At 41.2% G+C, this 18,687-nt stretch overlaps 1 protein-coding gene and 1 long non-coding RNA gene across 7 annotated transcripts in view; both read left to right on the forward strand.

Annotated features, from left to right (window-relative positions):
• LOC131097220 (uncharacterized) overlaps positions 1 to 4,464 on the forward strand; it is a 98,105-nt gene extending 93,641 nt beyond the window's left edge. For both annotated transcript variants that reach the window (XR_013629480.1, XR_013629481.1), the window contains 2 exons: positions 1,235 to 1,298; positions 3,102 to 4,464. This is a non-coding gene — a long non-coding RNA (uncharacterized LOC131097220). The remainder of the gene's footprint in view (positions 1 to 1,234; positions 1,299 to 3,101) is intronic.
• Positions 4,465 to 5,683: 1,219 nt separating this feature from the next.
• celf4 (CUGBP, Elav-like family member 4) overlaps positions 5,684 to 18,687 on the forward strand; it is a 115,621-nt gene continuing 102,617 nt past the window's right edge. For 3 of the 5 annotated variants that reach the window (XM_058070914.2, XM_058070921.2, XM_058070947.2), the window contains exon 1: positions 5,684 to 6,494. In XM_058070914.2, coding sequence (XP_057926897.2) covers positions 6,194 to 6,494 — 301 coding nt within the window. In that variant the 5' untranslated portion in view covers positions 5,684 to 6,193. The remainder of the gene's footprint in view (positions 6,495 to 18,687) is intronic. The other 2 variants (XM_058070904.2, XM_058070930.2) reach the window with 1 other exon arrangement.

Raw genomic sequence — 18,687 nt, forward strand, 5'->3', positions numbered from 1 at the left:
ATTAGTACACCAAATATTTCAGAGAGCTACATTCTAAATCTGTAAATGCATTATTGATATTATTAGGAATGCTCCAATGAGGGTTTTCGATATTTATCACCCATGAGTAAAATCAGCTGATGGATTAACTGTCAATTTTTCTATGTATTTATGATGAGTGCTATAGGCCAAGGGTGCCATATAAGGTGTGGAATTTGCATGTTCTCCCCGTGCATAGGTGGGTTTTCTCCGGGTTTGGATTGTTCTGTTGCAGAACCTAAGGAGGTCACAAACAGACATTCTTCTTCATGATATTTTGGTAGACAGCAGATTTAATGGTTTATTCATTTTTTAATATATCACAGTCTTCCAGGTCCTAAAGCAGCAAAACATCCCATACCATCACACTACCACCACCATATTTTACTCTTCTTTATCTGAAATGCAATTTTTACACCAGATGTAATGGGACAAACACCTTCACCAACACTAATTCACACACTAATGCGATCCTTTTTCTCTTAAATTCTTACGTCTACCGCTGACCAATTGGAGGAGAGAGCAATGTCATCTGGCTTGCAGGTTGCTCTCCTCTTGCTCACCAATAAAGTGTTTTTTTTACCATGTAGTAATCCATGTAGCAAAATCTAGCCATTAATCCCTTGTAATCTCACGTCATTGTTTCCATGCACGACAGTGATAAGTGAATTTCTGTGAAGAGAATACCTCATCAGTTTTAGATATAATATATTATGACTGAATATACCGTATGTTCTTGACACAGCAAGTGGAATCACTGGGTTTCTTGGAGAAAAATGTATTTTTTTTTCCTGCTCACATAGAACTATCCCACCCAATAGTGTAAAACTAGGAAATAAAGGCCTCACAAATGACATAAGTGCCACTCTTCAACCTTACTGGAGACATTTAGCTTGCCCTGAGGGTATTGCAGAGGACCAGGTGTTGTCACATTCCCTTGTGAACCCCACTTTCCTCCCTGGAGCAATTAATGGCTACTTTGAGTCAGACACTCTGGTCCCAAAATGGCCACCTATCTAGAATGGAGGTGTCACATCACCCTGACAACCAGGTCATGCCGTCGGAGTATCATCAGTGTGCGCCAACAAAGCCTGGGGTGAGAGATCATCTCACCTTCTGATCTCTATGTGGGATTGATCTCTTGTAGTGGAAATAGGTTTTTTTGAGCTACATGATTTAGACAGCAGTCAGACACTTTTTTTTTCTCTCTTTTCAGCCTCCTGTATGGGTGACCGCATGGCTCATGACATCGGACACAAAGGAACTGCAGTCTAATTAGGGTAATTAGCTGTCCTCTTCTCCACTTATGCACGTAAAGCGCACATTCATGTTTGTTCATGTGTCTTTAGGATGTTTTATAGACGTGTGTGTTTGTCAAGAGGCCTGTGTTGTGGGGCCAGAGAGTCAGTCAGTGGGGGGGGGGGCTGTCAGCACGACGGATCTGTGCAGCCAGGGCTCGGCACAAGCAGAGACGCCCACCCATGTCAAATGTCACAGCACTAATCTCTTTCCAATGCAGCCCTGCTATAACCGCAGGGGCCAGAGACAGACACAGCTCATTGCTTTGCACGATGAGCTTCCCAGGAAACCCTGCCCTCATAAACCTACACGCTTTTCTTTCAATGAAATCCATAACAACTTTTCAATATTGGTTTGACATCAGCCGCTGCTTGTTTTATTAAAAACAGACCACACATGCTGTACACATTTTTAAAGGCAATCTCGGTTGTAGTAGTACACTGTAGTTGTGTACTATTAGACATGCTCAGTCAACATATTTGGTGTATGGCTGTTGTACAACTGATTTAAAATTCTGTAATGCATTACTATCTGTTAATACTCATCCATTTTCAATGCCGCTTATCCTCACCCCGGACTAGTCGCCAGGGCACATATAGACAAACAACCATTCACACTCACATTCATACCTATGGCCAATTTGGAGTCGCCAATTAACCTAGCATGTTTTTGGAATGTGGGAGGAAACCGGAGTACCCGGAGAAAACCCATGCATGCACGGGGGGAGAAGATGCAACATGTGTAGACACAGAGATGACCGAGGGTGGAATTGAACTCGGGTCTCCTACCTGTGAGGCCTGCACGCACTTGTACGCCGTGCAGCCCCTGGATTCATTCTTTATTAATATATTTTTTTCATAGTTAGAACATAGAGCACATAGAGAACATAGAGAACATGCAAACTCCACACTGACTGAGCCTACATGCTGACATATGATAATGAAACTACACCACTGTAAACTAAAAACAAACATAATAATAACAATAATAAATAAAGAAAATATATACTTGCATTATTGCATTATAGGTAAAATTATATACATTCAAACACGTACAGTAATACATGGCAGTTATTTGTTTTCTTGTCTCGCCTCCTTCATTCTCTTACAAATCAAAGTCGACCTCTCTTCAAAACGTTTTGAGCATTCAATTATGCATCTGCTACTTTCTTATTCGTTTACTACTGGGAGATGATATACAGCCAAAGTGTCCTAAGGCTGGAGGAGATTTAGAACTTTGTTGTGATGAAAAGGTGAGCAGTGACATTGCTATGCAGATTGGATCACTCTGAACATCAGAGCTTCAAAATGTTTAGGTTATAAGTCTATTTATTGTATTAATATTTTATTTTATTTCATTTTATATATTATTTTTATTTGCCTGTTTGGTGCCTAAGCTGCCTACATGTGTATGTCCAGTGCTGAAGTCCATTATAAGAAACAAGAGAATTCAGAACCATGGACAGAGGAATTCGCATGGGCCTTGCTTCAGCACCATGAACAGAGAAACGCACTCTTGTTCTTTGTGTGCTATGTGCTTTGTTTCAGAACCATGGACAGATCACAGTTTTTCTTCCAAACAGAATAGTTGTAGTGATTCAGCACCATGGACAGATATATATATTAGGTTTAGTCATCTGTGCTCATCAGTTCTCCTGCAAAACGGACAATTCACATTCTGAAAAGTGTGTGTGAAATGTATTTGACTGTTGCTTCAGGGCTTTCAGCACACCTGATGAGGCCATTTTTTTCCCCTCTTGTGTTTGTGTGTATTGAAATGTATAGAATTTGTGGACTGCAGCTGAGCTCGAGTGAGAGGCGGGGTACACACTGGAAAGATCACCAGTCAATCACATGGCTGACACATTCATGCCGGCAATGTAGAGACTCTATCAAACCAGCATGCAAACATGCATGTTTTTTTTAAAAGAAGAAGCTGGGATATTTACAAAATGAACATTTCAAATACAGTGGCAGTTTTAAGACTGTATTCAACCAAATGTGCATATATTGGACTGTAGGAGGAGGCCAAAGAACTTACATATGTAGTCATGACTAAAGATACTAGCATGCCAAAGATGTCAATGCTGTTAGCCTGCAGCCATGCTACTACATGTTACTATGGTACACATAATGTATGTACTTCGGTACAACGGTACATTATTATAAAAAACAACCTTAAACTGTTTTATGGAAAGCAGGAAGTGAACAAATGTAACAGTTACTGATTGTAAAAGTACCAGATGGAGGGGTAGGATTTAATAAGCTTTGCTTCTTCCTACTCCTTTTGGACATGTGGAACTGGGAACTGATTATGGGATGCATTCAATTGGAATCTGATGCATGTTCAAATGAAATAAAACCATTACCATTACCATGCCTGTATGGACAGCAACCAAAGCGGTCTAATTTCTGCAGCGCTGGCCATAAACGTTGCCATTCTTGGCATGCCTGTAAAGAATTTTCATGTGGCATTACAAACACAAATAGTCACAAAATGTGCTTGTTAATTGCATGTATTTTACGGTGTTTCTAGCTAGTTCCTATGAGCAGCCACACCATGACCATAACCGACATGGTCATTGGGACAGTGCATCATTCCAATGATGTGTCCTCCCATTGTACCGTGTTATACGTAAAATATTGCCAATAGTAAGTCAGGCATGCATGCAGGCAAGTCTGCCGTGCATGGTGAATGGATAGAGGCCCTGAGGGAAAGCTTGGAGAGCAGAGAACAGTGTCATGCCAAAGAAAGCAAAGTTCCCCCCGCCCCACTGGGGCCCGGTCATGCCGTGAGAACGAGATGACATTACCGGGCCATTTAGCTGGCGGAAGAGCAGAAAGAAGGTAGTGAGAGAGGCAACCTGGTGTGTCGCTTTTGTTATATAATGGTTTGCTATGTATTGGCATAATATAAAGAATATTACAGGAGTGTCACTCAAGTTCATTTTGCTCATTATTGAACAAATATATCATACAGGAGATGCATTGCATCTCCATACATGGTCAAGCGTAGTCCTCTCTATATGACATACAGTTCTGTATTCATTGAATACTTCATTTAAATATCTTCTGATTTATTTATGTCTGTTTTGATGAAACGTTCCTCCATCTGAAGAGATACAACGTGACCATGAACACAATAGGCCTGTGGACGCCATGTTTGTTTTCAAGTTTGAATGAGTTACAATATATTTGAGTCAAATAGACCCACTGGGACGGGGAGTGTCTAGTTCTTTCCTTCATTCTCTATGGGTACCCAATACTCCTGAGCTATGATGTCTCAGAGATGGGGGTTATAAACTACATTAAATATACACTAAATATTAGCAACAGCTAAGTTTTTACAAACATATTAATATTGCGTTTTGATTAAGTTAACCATACGGTCATATTGTGTGTGTACTTTGCAGTGATGTAAAACTACACCACATCATGCTGACAGCTGTTTCTTAAATGATCTTATATATTATTGCATACCATTGTAAGCTATAACCACAATAATAAATATACACTGACATGATGTATTGTTACAATCAGGGAATAAAAGTAGCGATAATTTAGATATTATTCTTTATGCCTGCATTTACACATGAGTTTGACCTTGAATGCCAATACTGTAAACACCACACATTTGCCTTTAGTCATTTCCTTTCATGCAAAATTAATTAAACTCAAATTAAAATCTCTCACAAATCATTTTGTTAATGTTGACTTGTATTTCTATTCTGTTGACTGGACGATGAACACCTTAAAAACAATGATTATGAACCTAAATTTCTGTACATCACATTATTCTAACCCACCCCTATGTGCCCCCTCTCAACGCCACTCGGCGGTGCTCACAGACTTTCTCTTTCTGGGAGCCAAGTGATCCAATGCCCACGACTCCTGGAATAAGCACATAAGGCATAGACAGCAAAATATTCCTGTTTTACTACAGCAATGACAAACAAAGACAGAAGGAATAACTAAACAACAAAAAAAACACTCCTCTGTACATGGCTTTTAATTTCAGCACCGCGGAACTGTCCAGTATCCCGGCGCATGGAGGATGCACACATCCGTCTAAAAGGCTCGGAAATGGGATGTAAAGACCTTGAAACCTCTTGAGAACCAATCACGTAATCTATTTTGCGTACGATAATATAATGTGATATATTATAATGAATGTAGCACAGTGTGAAAGTGTATAGGTTTCAGTTGTTGAGCAGGAGCACAAAGGAGCCGCTTCTCTATATTTCTCTATTTATAGACCCTCTCCCCTCTGTGGAATGTACCATTCGCTCTTCGCATAAGAAAAGCAGGGGGAGAGTAAAGGCTGTGTTTGACATATGCCAAGTTTCCAGCGAGTCCTCTTTACTGAAACCTCCCCACCGACGTGGCAGAGGTTGAGCCGATCCTGCTCGTTTAAACGGAGAAGACAACCATAGCGACTCAAATGCAAAAAACAAAAGGGTGCCAAGACGCTGGGACGAGTGAACGTGGGTGTAAATAGGCAGTCAACACGCTTTGGTCTCTCTCTTCCTTCTCTCCCTCTCTCTTCTATCTCTCCCTTTCTCTCTCCTTCTTCTGTTTCCTCTCTTTTATTATATCAATGAACGACTTATTGAGTAGGACTTAAAACATACGGAATCAAAAGCCTCCAATCGGGACCAAAAAAACGGCATCGCGGGCTTGATGATATGAGACTTGGCCACACGCTACATGTGTTTTCACGTCCATGTAAATATTGGCTGTGATAGGACGAGAGCCCAATCAGCTCTGGCACGGCTTGCTTTCGGAAACACTTTGTGACCAAGACTTACAACCAACACTATCGTCACCATCTGCTGCTGTTGCGCCCAGTTTCAAGTCGCTGGCCGGTCCGAACGAAGATGGCAACTTTAACCAACGGCCAAGTGGACGCCGCGGTGCACGGTGTCGGCGTCGGTGTCGGTGTCGGTGTCGGTGTGGTCTCCGCCAGCACCAACGGGCTCGTGAACGGATTAAGCCACAACCACAACCCGGCGGGCTGCCCGGCTACCATCCCCATGAAGGACCACGATGCCATCAAACTCTTCATCGGGCAGATCCCCCGCAACCTGGACGAGAAGGACCTGCGACCTCTCTTCGAGGAGTTTGGCAAGATCTACGAGCTCACTGTGCTCAAGGACCGCTTCACGGGCATGCATAAAGGTGGGTGATTCCATTTATGTCACATGTCACATATTTTGACAGCACCTTGGAGACAACAATCTTGCAAAAAACAGTCACCTTGTTCTACTATTTGTATTTGTAGTACCCAAAATACTGCTTTATTTACCACATAATGACCAAATACATCCCATTCTCTGTCACGAAATGAGAGTCACGACAGCATGGATTTGTGTAGCCTGATAGGAGGAGTAGTGCTCCTTTTTTTTTTGGGAGGGTGGGATGGGTGAGGGGGGGTAGTGTGCAGCATCTAGTCTAGTTGTAAACGTGCTTTCATTCACTCCACTAAATCCATTCCATTAAACTCACGCTTTCATGTTGCAATAGCTGGAGGCTGTGTTTGATTGCCCGCAGCACTGTGTGTATATGTGTGTGTATATGTGTGTATAACTGAATCAGTCCTAAAATTACACTCTTTTTATCTCCAAAAACTTGATGCTGCATTGAAATCATGAATTAAAAATAAACAAAACAGTGCTTATTCATTAAGATGGTGTAGATAATCAAATTAAATGTCTCCCATTGGTTGGACATGGACTTTAAGGTGTAATATTAATGGCCAGCCTTTCTTTAGGTGCAACAGGAATGGTGGTATACATCCTTCTTGTAGTTTATTTTCTCCTCTCAAGGGAAGGCAAATCACCATTTAATGAGAGGTCAGTAATTGATCCACTGTACCTACAGGACATCTCCCACGGGAGCTAAGTACATTAGGAATAACACATCACCCACTGTAACGTCCTTTCAAACTGTCATGTAAGCATTGTGTCTTATATATGGTAGGAAATTTTCACATTATACAAATTATTCCGGGAGGTTTATAAGCACGGAATAAGCACAGAAATAGTGCGTTGGAAAAAGGGGATATTTTATTAATAGCACAGCAGTAGTAGAGACCCCCTGTTGGACAGTTTATCACCAGTGGCCCCCAGAACTATAGGCATGGCTCACCAGCTGATTCTTAGAACTGTCTCCTCACTGCGATATACGGCCCTGCTTCCCGCTTTCATTAGCGAGTCCCCGCTGTGCTCATATTTTAACTAGCTGGAGGCACTAGCTACTCCCTGACTCACTGCACAGACGTAAAAAAAAAAAAAAAACACCCACCTTCTATAGATGAAGTGTTCCAAATTAGCAGTAAGGGAGAGCGTACTATGTCACCGATGAGAAACAAATTCAGGAAAAGTCAGAGGCGGTAGATACTTTTTGGAAGGGATGTTTTGTCATTATTGTGCACAGATTTACTGTTCCGTCAATATTTTTTTTAAATTAACTATTAGACTGTGGTAACTCCCCGAAAAGTCTATATAGGTAGCTGCCCACCAGAGCACACCAATTAGTTTTTGTCTTTTATACCCTCATTCATTCATTGTTTAGCTTTCCTTACTCATCCCTTTGTCTTCACTTACTTACATCACGGTGTTCCCTTATGACTGTGGTCCTGTAGTGCACATCTCAGCATGAGCCACAAACTGGAGATAAATGACTCAGGTTTCCACTGTGTTCAGCCTCTTTTATTAAAAAAAAAACAAAAAAAAACAAAGACACGGACTGTACTTAGTGGCTGTCATTACTAACAATGTGGTGCCTCACTTTGGGATACTGTTGGCTTTTTAACTTTAACAAAGAAGCACTTTCACAAAGAAATAAGCTTGGTTTCAGCTCACTGATCCAGAGCTTTTTTTTTTTTTTTTTTCTGCTACAGCAGGTAATAAATGTTGCTTATCCTGTTCTACAGTATCAACAAGCCCAAAGAAACAGCCTTCCCTATGGTAATGCTTCCTCTGAAGAAAGAGACCCCTATTATAGCCATTGTCAACTGTGCCTGTGATACTATTGCCATAACCCTCCCCATAATGACTCCATGTATCACTGGTAATCTAGTCTTTAGGATTCTGTCCCCTTGGAACAGAGGCTTGAGTGGAAGGGGGTAGCAGGGAGGAGGGATGCGGGGGGACAGAGGTCTGCAGAGCCTGGAAGCGGGCGTTGGGACACCAGTGCAGGCTTCTATTCTCTCAATGATTTTATTTCTCCCCCCTCTGCGACTGAGCCATGCTAATAGAGGCCATTTATAATGGTCACCGGCTGCTGCCGCTGCTGCTGCTGCTGTTGCTGTTGCAGCTACCAGGAACAACGGAGCTGAGATACACACTTAGCACACACTCAGCTCATTCCGTCTATTCAAGAAGAGAACGTGCGGATCTAATTGAAAGCACCAGTCAGTTGGCTCCCTTAAAAAACCTGATGAGACGTGATAATGTGAGCCAAGCATGTTGTCATTTTATCCGCTCGACATCTTTGTTTTTCCGTGTAAGCTAATTAATTTTTTATAGTTGACTGATTATCCAAATGACTTGGATAAGGTCGGCTATAAACTTTATGTTGACCTAGATGATTGTTGAAAAACAAAGCGGCGGATTAGAACAGCTCAGCAAAACCAACGCCTTACTCGACATAATATCAAATGGGCATACAGTGTAATAATAAGTGACAGCTTATGGCTGTCATCATGAATGTTGGTCATAAAGTGAATTGTTTCTCTTGATTTTCATATTACAGCTTCTCTTGCCAGAAAAGAAAGCTAAAAACTGATTATAGTTTGTAACATGTTTGGTAAGACCGGGAAGTCACGGTGCCAAAAACATGAAAGACTCATGCTGGGTTTTATTGCAGGCAATTAGATGTTACAGGCGACCATTAGAGAAGTACCATCTGCAGAAAGGAGGATAAAACCAAATTTGCCTTCGAACAAAAACTGTGCGTGTGTGTTTTTTGTCCTGCAGGTCTACGTTAATGCAGCATGCGTTCCGGCCGAAAAATTTCACTCCAGTTGCATCATCCTCTCTGTGGGATCTTTTTCTGTCTCCTATTGCATTTGCTTTGGGATCAGCCTGTGTGTGTATGTGTGTGTGTGTGTGTGTGTAATTATGGACTCCTCCCAGAATACTACACTCAGCTTCTCTTACAATGCACGCTCAGGCCCCACATTGTGTCCAGTTTCTATCAAGATGCCTCGCTATCGATTTCGGGTGTTTTTGTGGGGAGAATTGCAACATGTGTCCCGAGGGACAGTCTCTCCTCACTAAAGTAAACTCGACCAGCAGCGCCACCACCCTGAACTCAGACATACAAGCGTAATGCAAATGTGCAATATTTCCATCACTGCCTCTGTTACTACCTCAAAATATTTATCTGCTCCTGTGTAATATTATGTGTACATTTTGGATATCTTGTATATATTTTGTTAAATTGTCTTTTTTTTACTCTACTTTTTGCATACTTTTTTTTAACTTGACTACTGCACTGACAGGAGAAGCTCTACAATCTTGTTGTACATCTTCATTCATTCATTTTCTACCGCTTTCCCTCACGAGGGTCGCGGGAGGGTGCTGGAGCCTATCCCAGCTGTGTTCGGGCGAGAGGCGGGGTACACCCTGGACTGGTGGCCAGCCAATCACAGGGCACATATAGACAAACAACCATTCACACTCACATTCATACCTATGGACAATTTGGAGTGGCCAATTAACCTAGCATGTTTTTGGAATGTGGGAGGAAACCGGAATACCCGGAGAAAACCCACGCAAGCACAGGGAGAACATGCAAACTCCACACAGAGATGGCCGAGGTTGGAATTGAACCCTGGTCTCCTAGCTGTGAGGTCTGCGCACTAACCACTAGTCCGCCATGCCGCCCTCGTTGTACAATGTATAATGATAATAAAGCCATTCCATTCCATTCCATTCCACCCTGCACTCACCATGAAAAAAAACAGGAAATATTCTCATTTGTAAGGAAGAGAAGTGCCTCGGTTGAACATTGTTGTTGCATTGAACCGTCGGACGGGGGCCGGCCGATGCCCGAGCACGGAGGTAGTTAGACGCATGAGAAAATGCAGAAGAATCGAAAAAGAGGCAGTGCTCATAGGAGCTCAAGCGAGGATTAGCATGCTAACAGCAGAAGTGGAGCCATGAAGCCTGTCAGGGAGGAAGGAGGGACCCTCCTACCCGTCTGACCTCAGTGCTCCTCTCATTAAAACCACTGACCTTTACATAGTGTATACATGGACAGAGGGAGACATTGCACAGGGATGGCCGAGTCTACTCATCTACTCTCATTTTTTTTCAAACTGTCAACACCCGGCAAGTTTGGTTCCCCGTGTCTGCAAAACTAGAAAAGTAGTGTGGACGATGTAATATAGGCATCATTACGGTATCTGGTTAGTCTCTGCCGCACTTAGCCTTAATGCAAGTTGACTGTAACTGTATCAGCACTGTTATTCAGATCCTCAGATCTTAGATGAGGACTCAGCAGTTGCACAACCTCAGTACACGACCATAATACTGCGTAATACTGCCTCAGTACTGCGATCAAAATAACACCTCTCACACAGAAGCGACTTTTCCATGAAAATGTGCAAAATTTGCCCGTGCAATTGTGAAAGGAAGTGGATCAACTAGCGAAAATTGATCTGAACGGTTCTAAGAGTGACATGTTTACTGTACAGAGTACATTTTGGCACCATTCAGTACATAAACGTTACCAAAATAGATTAATCGCATAATAGCGCCATTCCACTGGGTTACCAACTAGTTCACGTGGTACGGAACATAAGTGTAAGGATGTAGTTCAAGGGGTGAAAACTACGTAAAAATGTACCACGTTGACTTGTAAAAGGAAGGTAAGGATGAGGGTTAGCGCTTCCCAAAGATCTCGCTCAATTATGGAAAATGTGATTTGGAAAATGGAAGACATGCGGCCCACCAAGCGTTTGAATCCGGCCCGCCAGTTGTTTTGTAAGTATTTCCTAACGGAACTTTGAACATCCAAACTGGCAACATGACTTGCAAGTTGCATGTCTTATTTAGTAAAAAAAAAAAAAAAACTGGAAAATTAAATTACGGCGGTCTAGTGGTTAGCGCGCAGACCTCACAGCTAGGAGACTAGGGTTCAATTCCACCCTCAGCCATCTCTGTGTGGAGTTTGCATGTTCTCCCCGTGCATGCGTGGGTTTTCTCCGGGTACTCCAATTTCCTCCCGCATTCCAAAAACATTGGAATTTCTCACTCCAACTTGTCCATAGGTATGAATGTGAGTGTGAATGGTTGTTTGTCTATATGTGCCCTGTGATTGGTTGGCCACCAGTCCAGGGTGTACCCCGCCTTTCGCCCAAAGACAGCTGGGATAGGCTCCAGCACCCCCGCGATGTAAAGGCTGCACAGCCGAGTGAACCCGAGTTCAATTCCACCCTCGGCCATCTCTGTGTGGAGTTTGCATGTTCTCCTCGTACATACGTGGGTTTTCTCCTTGCACTCCGGTTTCCTCCCCCATTCCAAAAACATGGACCTCCATGCCTAATCATCATCAGCACCGTATCGATATCTCATATAGCTCATATCAACCCACTACACACAAAAACTCTATCTGTACCACTCGATGGGAACGTGGTATGGAGACCAAGTGGCCACATGTTGATGCTTTTTAAAGTGCTGCTGAAGACGGAATTTCAGAATTACATTATCCTCGGAAGCCACTTAATTTACCCGCAGAAAACATTTAATGTTAATAGTTCAGAGATCACGCAGTGTCCGAGTGTATACTTGTGCATTAGTGCGTACTTAATGGCTCTACTTGGCAAGGCGAAGCTCTCAGTGGACGGCGGCTCTGACCTGTGGAGAAGAGCAGATGCTGATAGATAGATAGATAGATAGGTAGATCCTTTTTTTTTTTTTTCGAGGAGTTTATTAGTTTTATATAGCCCACTGTGCAAATGGTATGCTGTTTTTATGCTCACCTAAAACCGCTCAACCAATAGCCCAGAGCTGAGTTTAAAATGAAATCCGTGTTTCATCAACATTTGGCCTTTAGTTTCCCATATGGTTTCAGGTCTTGCTTTCCGATTGCTGCATCCATTGCATGGATGGACATTTCTTTCAGTCAAAAAAAAAAAAAAATTCCACAGAATTACACTCCTTGGAGATCTAAATATTCTGTTCCCAGGCTCTTGCATCACATATATTATCTTTGCTTTGTTTTTAACTTCTAAAAATTTGACACCTTGGGTATATTGATTTTTTTTTTCTTAATACTACTTCCACTCCTATCTTCTGCTGCACTAGTGGCCGGTTTTTGAAACGGGGTGTGCAATACTTCTGAAATGTAGGAAAGTCTTACAAGTTGCTTTTGAACTGTACCTTTGTTCTTTGTGTGATTGCATTCATTAAGTCCGTATTGCGGTTGAAACCTGCACTGTATTTTAAGTATTTTAGATGATGACATATAAAGACAACTAAATAGAGGCTTCACTGGATTGGCTGTAGATCAGGGGTCTCAAATATGGCCCGCAGGACACTAGTTTGAGGCCCCCCCGCCTTGATATGAAAGTTTAATGTTAGTGCGGCCCGCGCAAGTTTGATATGGATGCTGTATGGTATCATGTACCCAGAAAAAATTATTACGTTTGATTAATGTTCATGTTAAAGGTTAAATAACTGTTAATAGTTATCCTCCCTATTCGTGTGGAAGTGGTAAGTTTTGGGCTATTTAAGTTTAAAGGAAATAACTTGAAGGCTACCGTTTAGGTCGCTAGCTCTCTAGTTTGCGAGTTAGCATGTGTCTCAAGACCCTGCAGTTGCGCAATATGTTGTAAATAAAAAGAGTATAAATGTGACTATAGTCGTGTTTTGTCATGTCTACAGGGCTCTAATAATGCTTTGTTAGTTGTAATCTGAAAAAAATAATTTGTCTACCCACCAACTATATGTGGTTTCTTAAGTTTTTATTATTTGCTGTTTTATTATTATTATTATATTTATTTATTTATTACTGAGTGATTGATTTTCTTTATTCTTAATTTGTTTATTTATTTTTTTTTTTACTTATTTTGTGTAGAAAAATAAAAATTAAGATATTTGAGAACAGTGGAATGTTTTATCAGAGCTTTTCTTGTAGAAAATTGGAACCAAAGCGAAGTTTTTTTAATTTTTTTCTTTTTAATAAATGCGTTTTTTTTGTTTTTGGGGGGAAAACCTGATGCGGCCCAGTCTCACCCAGACCCAAGCTCCAGTGACCCCCAAGTAAATTGAGTTTGAGACCCCTGCTGTAGATAGTTCTTCACTTGTTCCATTCCTGCTACTGTTGTCTCATTTTCTGTATATGGGATAGTTAGATATTCTTTTTTTCAGACTCTAAAACGGCTGTTTTGCCCTTTGGATTAGAGGAGCCGCCTTCTTTTATCTAGCACTATACATTCACGAGGTTTTATAAGAGGAAATGTTATACAATCTGTCCCCAGTATTTGTGTGTGTGCGGCACGTTTATAGTAATATAGCTTTCCCCTTGACATTTATCATGTATGTTCATCCTTTTTTATATGCATACGCTCAGAATATATGCGTGATTATACCACAGAGAATACAGGCCTTCCCTGTAAAAAGGAATGCTCAATTGTATCTGTCTATGCTTAATACTATAGTAATATTAATATTTAACGTGCAAAAGGGAATGGAGCCCTCACTATGCACATGAATTTAAGGCTTGCTGCAGTCCTGCACTGCAGAAGCTTTTGCATGAGGAAATAGCAGCATGACACAGCAGCAATATGAAAAATAGACCTTAATTTTGTCACTGCTAACAGTGACAGTGGGTCATTAATTCACGTCCAGTCCGTAATAATTCAAGTTGCACTCTCTGCCCCGATGTCATTTATTTGTTTTGAAGCGCACATAATGTATTCCCATTTATGTCTGTCTCTATTCCGATATCTGTCCTTTACACGGTTTTCATTTGAAACCTGACTTTTATTCGACTCGGGTTTATTCAAACATGTTTTTATCATTTCAAGAATGCTGAGTTGATGTTTATTCTTCCCAAAATGGTCAAACGTAACTCAAAGTGGCATATCTGGGTCTGTCAGCCGGGGATACTCTAAATCAGGGATTACGTGAATCTTGTACACTTTGTCACAGACAGAATGCGTGTCAGAGACCTTCGTGCATGTGCAACCTGTCAGTCCACACGCGTATTCAACCCCCCTCTCGACGAACGCGTGTCCGCCATTCCTCTAAACCTCACTGATTCAGTCGACTTTTCCTACCATCTCTCTTCATGCTTATTTCATGTTTCCAATTAAAAATGTACCACGTTGACTTGTAAAAGGAAGGTAGGGATGAGGGTTAGGGCTTCCCAAAGATCCCGCTCAATTATTCAAAGCATTTGGAAAATGTGATTTGGAAAATGGAAGAGGAATACTAAGTCAGGCAGAAGTTTCCCAGGATTTGGCTGGTAAATGTAATGAAACCGGCAATAAAAGCCACAAGAAACATTGTTATTGTTGTTATTAAAAAGCAACACACTATAAAAAAGATGACTTTTTTTAAACATACTGACTCCACTTTTAATATAAGGACTCTTTTTTTTTCAAAATATCTAAACCTTGGCATAATTACAGGAATTACATTGTAGAAAATAAAGTATTTTCAAGGAAATAAATAATTTTTCCCCCAAGAAAAAAATGGTACTAAATTCATAGATGGAGTTTATCATATACTGATGGTACTGAGTTCATTGTTGAGTCGATTTGAATATGTTGCTAACCAAAACATAGCATCCAAGCAAGTTAATTAATCAGAAAGTAGGCTTTGTTCTGGGAAATTGCCAGAAGACAGCTGGGATAGGCTCCATCATGTCCACGACCCTAGTGAGGATAAGCGGTATAGAAAATGGATGGATGGGCACGGCCCTACTGTTCGTCGAGTTAGGTCCAGCTACACCAGTGGTGGGCAAACTACGGCCCGGGGGCCACATGCAGCCCACCAAGTGTCTGAATCCGGTCCACCAGTTGCTTTCTAAGTATTTCAACTTTTAACATCCAAACTGGCAACATAACTTGCAAGTCGTATGTCTTATTTAGTAAGAGCATTAGCATAGAGTATTAGCATTAGTAAGCATAAAATAGTGTATGCGTGTTAAATATTTGTTCTGGCCCCCCGGGGACAATTTTTTTTTTTAACTCAATGCGACCCTCAATACGAGTCAAAATATTTGCCCACCCCTGAGCTACACAATAATGTAGCTATAGTTCCTCAACGAAATCTAGTCGTTGACTTATTATAGCCTGTGCTATCACTGCAAGTAAGAACACGTTGCAGCTTTTCACTCCCAGAGTCAGCAACCTTCGTTTAAAATATGACTTCTCCTTCGCAAATGCAAGAACATCTGACGTTAGCAACTCAGAACAGCTTTCTAATGCTTTCCTTTTTAGGCCGACTGTAAATGTTTTTTTTTTTTTTTCCGTAGAAATATGTGATATTTGGCAGATAGCTGAGTGACATCAGGAATCAGCTTTGGATATGTATTTTAAATCTTCTATTGGTTTCTACCATTTTTTACATTTTGCAGATCAGACATTACCATTGGAGCTATCTCTCGGCATCACCGTTCAGAGGAGGCACATCAATGCTTTATCCTATTATGCTGGTTGGAGAGCAGATAGACCAAAACATATCGCTGCAGAGGGAGATGGTGCAAGAGCGCGTAAAACGACACAGTGCTCGAGACGAAGGGAGATGTTGAAACAGGGTGATGTAAGAGAATGCGTGAAAAGAGGTGAGGGAGATCCATGGAAGAGAGATAGGGTGACGGGGGGTGCACACAAAGACAGAATATCAAAAAAAAAAAAAAAAAAAGCAGACAGTCTCAAAGAGCCGGTGAGGATATTGTGAAAAGAGGTGCATCCCAAACCGCAGACGGCGTACAATGACAGACACACTGCGAGGACGGGAGGAGGAAATGGCTTCTGAAGAGAAGAGAAGAGAAGAGGCAAGCAAACGCTAGGAAGATATAGAGAGATTGAGGGAGTCCCAGAGACAGATGTGGCCCTCGCTGGCCCCAGCTGATTGATAGCTTCTGGCCCACTTCCATGCCAGGCTCTGACCCCTCCGCCCTCTGCTGTAATTTATAGGCAGGAGTTTTAAGTGCTCTACTCTCTGGCCATCATGGGCCAAAGAAAGGAGAATGACCTTCCTTGGAAGGGAGCTGAATTAGACCCCCGCTGCTCTCAGCCACCCCAGGAGCAAAGAGTGCCCTCCATATTAGCAGGATCTTACACAACTCATTAATGCAACGCAACTTTGGTCGCTTTTTGTACGCTCTTTTGGTTTAGTATCAATGGGAATGGATAACAGAGCAGAAATACCTTGCAGGTTTCTTTTATGGATATATTTGATTTGACATTGTCTTTCTGCAAAGCTTTTCTGCTTTTATTCAAGTACAAATAACCGTTCAGGTCTATCAAAAAGACCTTCTGTTTTAGTTCCCCTTTAATTGTGTGTGTGTGTGTGTGTGTTCATGGCAGAGCTTATTTGATGCTGATAACGGTAATGGTAATGGTTTTATTTCATTTGAACATGCATCAGATTACAATTGAATGCATCACATAATCAGTTCCCAGTTCTACATGTCCAAAAGGAGTAGGAAGAAGCAAAGCTTATTAAATCCTACCCCTCCATCTGGCACTTTTACAATCAGTAACTGTTACATTTGTTCACTTCCTGCTTTCCTAATATAGTTTACGTTTTTTTGTCCTGCTTTCCTATTTTAGTTTAAGTTTTTATTTTATTTTTGTCACGACCAAAGTATGAGGTGATATGACTATATGATATATTTGTTACATATATATAATAAACTGTAATAACTTGGATAAATTCATTTATTTCAGTAGTGACAAAGACTGTTACATTTGTTCACTTCCTGCTTTCCTAATATAGTTTAAGGTTTTTAAATTTATTTTTATTGGCTTTATTTTTAAATTTATTTTTATTAATTAGTTAATTTATTTTTTAATTTTCTTTTTTTTTTTAATTTATGTTTTATTTATTATTTTCTATTTTATTTTTGGATAATACAAAATAACGGTCAAGATACACAGACTCCCCAGTCCTAATTCAGCTATCTTTTGAGTTGTTGAGTGTTTTTTGCACCCAAGCACTCATTTTGCTCGTATTGCGCCCCAGCTGAAAGGGAAACGGCCAGAAATTCCACTCTGCAGGTTTATATGAAAATAAACAAGGCCTTGCATTCTCCCTCTGGTGGGCTAACTTGGCTGGCTAGTGGGTGGGCTCAGCTGGGTTAGTGCTCAGCCATTCAGAGTGCTTCTGCGATGCACAAATCAGCCAGGGAATGATCTGGACAGAAAGCCTTCAGCAAATTATTGGAGATTTGCAATTTAATGGCTTCTGAGATCTCTGCCTTTTCCTCCACGCAGGTTCCCAACGAGACAGAGCCTATTAGGCTGGTTCTTTAATCACAGAACAGGAGATGGGAATCCTGGTCATACACTTCCAGCGCTTCACTTGCTGTGGAATGATTTCATGGAGTTTATAGATAGAGACCAAGGAGTGTGTGTGCCTGTGTGTGCGTGTACATGCTCACATCACTCTGTGAGCATCCATTATTTGATAAATTTTGCTTCCCCTGGAGCAACCCTGTGTGTGTGTGTGTGTGTGTGTGAAGAAAAGAGAATAGCCCCCGTTACAGCTTATTCATCAATACCATGTAGACACACTCTCTCATCAAGCCATGCAACAAAAATGATGAAAGAAAAAAGCCAAAGGTGAAAAAAAAATGTCCTCCGGTGTGATTTTTCAAAATATTACTCCCACCACTGTTCAAAAAGACCATCAACTAACAAATCAAATGCACCAATAAATAAAAAACACTCTTCTCCAACTGCTGCACTCATAAAAATAAAGGGAGATGGCAACGTTCAAGTAACCTTTAGAGCAGCGGTGTCCAAATTTCTGTCACCGAGGGTCACAAAATGACTTTGATATTTTTAGGTAGTCATATATACAGTATATAATACATTTAAAGATAATGCTTTGGTTTATTATTAGCATCCATATTTCAGCTTATTTGTTACCTTTTTGCTCAATTTCTACCATTTCTGATGTTTTTTTGTGACATTTTATTCCTACAATGTGTTCTACATAGGCCCCCGGGCCGCACTCTGGACACCCCTGCTGGCACCCCTGCTATTATAACATGTCTATGTTATAATAAATATTTGCACCAGCGTTTTCTTCTGTCTCTTTGGGCTTTTCCCTTCAGGGGTCAATTTCCTCCATCCATCCCTGTCTTCTGCATCTGTCTCTCTCACATCAGCTACCCTCATTTC

The sequence above is a fragment of the Doryrhamphus excisus genome, linkage group LG11 (assembly GCF_037039965.1).
Source record: "Doryrhamphus excisus strain RoL-2023G ecotype Guam linkage group LG11, RoL_Dexc_Guam_v1.1, whole genome shotgun sequence".
NCBI lineage: Eukaryota > Metazoa > Chordata > Actinopteri > Syngnathiformes > Syngnathidae > Doryrhamphus > Doryrhamphus excisus.